Consider the following 6,327-nt stretch of genomic DNA (forward strand, 5'->3'; position numbering starts at 1 on the left):
TAGGGCTCAATCACTACAGTCATTTGGTACAAAATAGGGCTGTTAGGTACTATATTCCAGGACTGAATTAAGATTCCAGTTCACCTTATTTCAATCTTCCACACCTCATCTCTCAGCCTTGAAAATGTGTCCACTCTCCTCATTACACAGACCTGTTGTTACTCTTACTCTCATAAACCTGCACTCATTCTGCATCAGCACTTACTCTTACTCTCATAAGCAGACCTGTGCTTACTATTACTCTCATAAACCTGCACTGACTCAGACCTGAACTTACTAATATTCTCATAAACCTGCACATTCTCAGACCTGCACTTACTCTTATAAACCTGCACTTACTCTTACTCTTATAAACCTGCACTTACTCAGACCTGCACTCACTCTGCACCAGCACTTACTCTTACTCACTGAAACAGACATGCACATACTATAAATCTCATGGACCTGCACTTACTCCGACCTGCACCTACCCTTGCTCTTACAAACCTGCACTTACGCAGACCTGCACTTACCTTTACTCACATACAATTGCATTCACACTTCACTTCCTATTGCTTTTGCTTCCATAAACAGACCTATGTTTACTTTTTCTCTCATAAACCTGCAATCACTCAGACTTGTACCCACTCTTATTCTCATAAATCTGCACCCACTCATTTCTGCACTTACTCAGTTCTGCACTTACTCTCATTTTTTAAACATACACTTACTCTGCACCTGCACTTACTTTTGCTCCCATAAACAAACCTGCATTTACTCTTACTCTCTTTAAGATGCACTTACTATGCACCTGCACTTACTCTTACAATCATAAACAATTCTAGTCTTACCCTCTAACACCTGCACTTACTCTGTACCTATACTTACATTTACTCTCAGAAACAGACCTGCATTTACTCTTACTCTCATTAATATGCACTTACTCTGCACCTGCACTTACTCATACCCATAAACAATTCTACCCTTACCCTCTAAAACCTGCAATTACTCTGAACCTGCACTTACTTTTACTCTCATACAGAGACCTGCATTTACCCTTATTCTCATTAATATGCACTTACTCTGCATCTGCACTCAGCCAGTCACCCACCCCCCCCCCACCAGCATGCATGCAGCCTCGGAATTATCCTGGACACTCAGCTGACCATGAGCAAAAGATCAACGCAGTCTACTCTGCCTGCTTCCACACCATCCGCATGCTCCGCAAGATCTTCCTCTGGATCTCCATCTCAAGCAGACCCTCATCACCAGCTGACTCAACTATGGCAACATGCTGTAAGCCGGAACAACCAAACAACTCCTGAACAACCTTCAAACCATCCAGAACTTGCCGGCAAAACTCATCCTTGACCTCCCCAGAAGAACCAGCATCACTCCTCACCTTAGGGCTCTCCACTGGCTACCCGTCCAGCAAAGATGCCACTCAAGCTCCTCACGCATGTCTACAAAGCCCTCCACAATTCTGGACCCGCCGACTTCAACAGTCGCCTGACATTCCAACAACCCACCAGAGAACTCTGCTTCTCCGCCATTGCCCTGGCCCACGTCCCCCACATCCGTTGCAACCACTGCGGCGGCGGTCGCTCCTTCTCCCACCTCACCACCAAGTTCTGGAACGCCGCCCCCCCCCCTTCCACCTGCACTTCTCCCTATTTCTGAAGGACTTCAGGAAGCAGCTCAAACTTGGCTCTTCGGCCGCCATCACCTTCCGACCAAGGCTCGCAGAAACCCACCAGCACCTAGAGGCCCCCCCGGGGTGACAAGTTGTGCTTTACAAGACTTCCTTGATTGATTGATTGATTGATTAATTGAATCTAACTGCTAAAACCTGCAATTACTCTGCACCTGCACTTACTTTTACTCACATAAACAGACCTGTATTTATTCTTACGCTCATTAAGCTGCACTTACTATGCATCTGCACTTACTCTGACCTGCACCTACTCTTATACCCATAAACAATTCTAATCGTACCTTCTAAAACCTGCAATTACTCAGCACCTCTGTTTACTTTTACTCACTTAAACAGACCTATGTTTACTCTTACTCTTATTAAGAAGCACTTATTCTGCACCTGCACCTACTCTTACACTCATAAACAATTCTGATCTTACTCTCTAAAACTTGCACTTACTCTGCACCTGCAGTTACATTTACTCTCACAAACAGACCTGCACTTACGCCTACTTTCATAAACATGCACCTATTCGGACCTGCACTTACTCTTATACCTATAAACAATTCTAATCTTACCCTCTAACACTTGCACTTACTCTGCCCCTGCACTGCATTTTACTCTCATAAACAGACCTGTGTTTACTCTTACTCTCCTTAAGATGCACTTACTATGCATCTGCACTTACTCTTATACCCATAAACAATTCTAATCTTGCCCTCTAAATGCTGCAATTACTCTGCGCTTACTTTTACTCGTATAAACAGACCTGCATTTACTCTTACTCTCATTAATATGTACTTACTTTGCACCGGCACATACTCTGCAACTGAAATGTTCTCTCCTAAACAAACCTGTGTTTACTCTTACTGACATTAAGATGCACTTACTCTGCACCTGCACTTACTCTTATACCCATAAACAATTCTATTCTTACCCTCTGAAGTTTGCACTTACTCTGCATCTGCACTTACTTTTACTCGCGTGAACAGACCTGCGCTCACTCGTATTCACATTAACCTCCACTTAATCTTACTGTCACAAAGAGACTCACCCAGAGTCTAACTGGGCAACACGTCCCATCACTTCAGCTCTTAAACACATCCGTACTCAGCATCTCCCCTGCACTTGCCCCACTGACCCACCCTCCAATCACTGATAGAGTAAATGCCAAAGGTGGTTATGCGTTTACTAGGGGAACGTTTCTCCCGTATGCCCTCCCCATCCTGGTCCCTTCTCCCCATTGTACCACCATATCTCTGTGCTGCTAGAGAAGACAGACCAGCTCCATGCAGAGGTTGCACCTAAAATGTGGTAGGGAGTGGTCCCTATTATATTCAGTCCATCCACCTGACGAATGCCTGTTTGCTATGAAAGCCACTCTGATCCTCTCGTGCAAGCGCCAGTACCTTCCGCGAGCCAATAAAACACCCAAGTATATAATAAATTAATTTTACTCTTTAGCTACCGAGTATAGCGCGTTGACAGGTCAGCTTTTTGGCAGTTAAAAACAATGACATGGTACAGAGTTCCCTGCACTACGGGCACAAGATAGATAGATAGATAGATAGATAGATAGATAGATAGATAGATAGATAGATAGATAGATAGATAGATAGATAGATAGATAGATAGATAGATCAGCTGTATTTCTACCTCTTACAGCACTCACACTCAAACCATGGTGGACCACGGCACAGCTCCTGAATGACCATCTGGGACAGTGAAACCTGCAGCATGTCAACCAGAGGCACCCTTTGTGTAGGCTGTCCTTCACGGGTGGAGGGAGCAGAAAAGGTGCGACATGTTGAAAACTGTGAAGCGTGAGACTGGACCTTTTGGTGTCCCCCAAACCACTAAAACATCCTTCCTTTTCCTTAGACCCCCCTGCCTCTCCTTTGCTTATCAAGTCCACAGCATATTGTGTGTTCCATTAAATCATGCCAACACTTGCATACAAAGACTGAGCCCTTAAAAACATTGACTATACATTGTGCTGAAGGAGGAAGGGAGCGGGGAAGATGGACTAGGGGAGAGGGGTTGAGTGCCCAGGGACCCTGGAGTTGAAGGGAGGGGATATTGTGAAGGCCATCACAGGAGACTGTGGTGGGTGTAAAACCACATGAAGAAGTAGGTTTATCTTGAGTTCTTCTGGCCGCTGCATCTTATGGATTGAGTTTGTTTTAGGCAAGGAACAGAGTGTTTGTGTGGTGGTGTGGGTAGATGCCAATAAGGGTGTAGAGTGCCCCAAGCAGTGAAAATTATACTTCATGTTTATCGGTTCTTGCCCTTCCGTCTCTATCAGCTTCCTTAGGCTGATGGCTCGTGACAGCAGGTGGAAGGTCGGGCATGCGGCTTCCCAGGCTGGGGGAGGGGCGGTTTATCACAGGCATTTTCAACTCAGGTCTTTGAATCACTTTCACAAAGCATTTGCACCATGTTTTCCTGTAAGACCGGCAACGGTCGTGATGCTGCGTTGTAGTCAGTGCTTGAAATGGAAATATAGAAGTAGCTGTTTGCTGCTGAGAAGTGCCGGTACCCTATCATTGTAAGCATTGCTGAGAAGTGCAGATACTACCCCGTCCAAATTAATGGAGTGCAGATACTGAGTACCTGATAGTGCCTACTACCTGTCCATTTAAAGCACAAGTTGTAGCTGACAAGTCACAGGCCGGTGCCAATTTAACACTTTTCCTTATTAACATTTTCAAGCCCTGGTGACTGTCAGCCATTCTGTTCTTTTCTAATTCCCCACACTTTCACACCCTTCTACCACCAGTTCACACCTAACACACTCGCTACAAGCCCAGCCTCTTTGTCCCATCTTTCTTCTACGGCAAGCCCATTGCCGATGGATGGGTGGGTGGATAGATAAGTAGATTTGCACAGTTCACCACCTTCTTCACCCTCACAACATCCACACGTCAATACACAAGTCACTTACCACATCACCTCTCTCACCGGAACTATCCCTTTATCTCCATCAATCTGCTCATGCATACTCTTCCTCCATCGCCCATCACAAAAATATTAACTGACCCTTTACCTAGTGCTTGCTACCAGTTTCTGCCACTTCTTGGTGCTGTACTGAAAACAAGGGGGACAAGATACATTGCAGAGAAAGTTGTGAGGGGCGCGTGCATGTGGCCTACCTGCCAGGGCGGCCCCGCAGGTGGTGATGAGAACAGCCAGCAGCACTCCCGCCGAGGGCAGCCCGTTCCGCAGCACCAGCACCCCGATGAGCAGGGTGACCAGGGGCAGGCAGCGCTTAAACATGACGTACATGGGCAGGCTGAGGCCGCGCAGCGCCCAGAGGGTCAGGCTGGACTGCATGGTGGACAACACGGTGACCGCCGCGAAGGTGCGCGCCAGGCCCAGGCTCAGGGGGGGCACCGAGATGACCCCCAGCCGCCGCATGAGCTCCAGGCTGAGAGCCGCAGTGAAACTGATGAAGCACTGCACCAGGGTCAGGAAGAAGAAGCCGTAGTGGCTGATCAGAATCTTGATGAGGATATTCAGGGATCCGGAGAAGACGCCGTGGGCCAGGGCCACCGAGATGCCCAGCAGGCGCCCCTTGCACAGCGCCATCCTCTTGCAGGGCGCGGAGCCGCTCCCGGGACGTCCAGTCTACTCTGACCCGCCTCGGTGTCAGGGGGGTCTTGTTGCATCCACTGGTCCAATGTGGCCAGCAGGACGCCTCTCTGGACTGGTGGTCCACTGCGGATCACGGGATCGGACGTGGAAGGCTCAGTCCCAGCCTCTCATCCCGCCACAGTCCACCTCCTCAAGTCTGCTGGGAGATAACAGTTCTGCTACAAACTTTATGGAAAAGATGCGCACTTAGGGAGACGTGTAAGCGCCCAGTGGAGATACAGCTATAATCATCGGTGTCCTTCACTCTCTTGGGTATATCGGGAAGTCCTCTTTTTCTGACAAGATTACTCCGCGAGCCACAGCCTCCCTCGCCGCGGGCGATGAGCACTGAGTCTCTCCCGGTTATGAGGCTCTTCCCCTCCCAGGGCTGCTCCGCGTCAAGGGATGCGCTGGGGAATACCGGTGTCTCCCCTCTGCGCGCGCTCTTTCTGGAGCCCGGGAGTCTCGCGGTGCTGGGAGGGGGCGCTGAAGTCCTGAGCCCTGGTCGAAGGTCTGGGAAGGAGTCCCTGCTGTCTTCGGGGTGAGGTGAACACAAGCACTGGTCACCAGGTCCGAGTCTAGGTGAGTGTGTGTTTGGGAACGTGAAGGGTTCGCAATAGGGGGCACTCCTCAAGCTTCGTCTCCAGACTCCGCGGGAACCCCAAGGAATGGACTCGCCTCAGGGCTCGCGCCTCCCGGACACTAGGACCAGCAGGTGCAGCGCGGGGACAGAGTGATGCGCGCGAGAGGGGAATCCCCGGCACACGGTGGCGCGTGCCTCAGTGGCGCCCGAACCTCATTCATTTCTGACGCGCGCGTGGGGGCGCATAAGGTACACCCCCTGCGCCGCGCAGGGGGGAGGGGGTCTTAAGTTTGCTGCAATAGCTGCGCGGAGACACAGAAAACTCAGTTAACTTTGTAAACTTTGCTGTGTTATTTCAATGACTAACTGGGCCAGTGCCTGATTTTACGGGAGCGTAGGGGACAGTGAGTGCACTGTAACCCACAAGAAGAACACG

The 6,327-nt window shown here is 49.2% G+C and overlaps 1 protein-coding gene across 1 annotated transcript in view; it reads right to left on the reverse strand.

Annotated features, from left to right (window-relative positions):
- SLC35D3 (solute carrier family 35 member D3) overlaps nucleotides 1–6,077 on the reverse strand; it is a 155,134-nt gene extending 149,057 nt beyond the window's left edge. The window contains exon 1 of the mRNA XM_069234648.1: nucleotides 4,828–6,077. Coding sequence (XP_069090749.1) covers nucleotides 4,828–5,263 — 436 coding nt within the window. The 5' untranslated portion in view covers nucleotides 5,264–6,077. The remainder of the gene's footprint in view (nucleotides 1–4,827) is intronic.
- Between the last annotated feature and the right edge of the window lie 250 nt (nucleotides 6,078–6,327).

The sequence above is a fragment of the Pleurodeles waltl genome, chromosome 5 (assembly GCF_031143425.1).
Source record: "Pleurodeles waltl isolate 20211129_DDA chromosome 5, aPleWal1.hap1.20221129, whole genome shotgun sequence".
NCBI lineage: Eukaryota > Metazoa > Chordata > Amphibia > Caudata > Salamandridae > Pleurodeles > Pleurodeles waltl.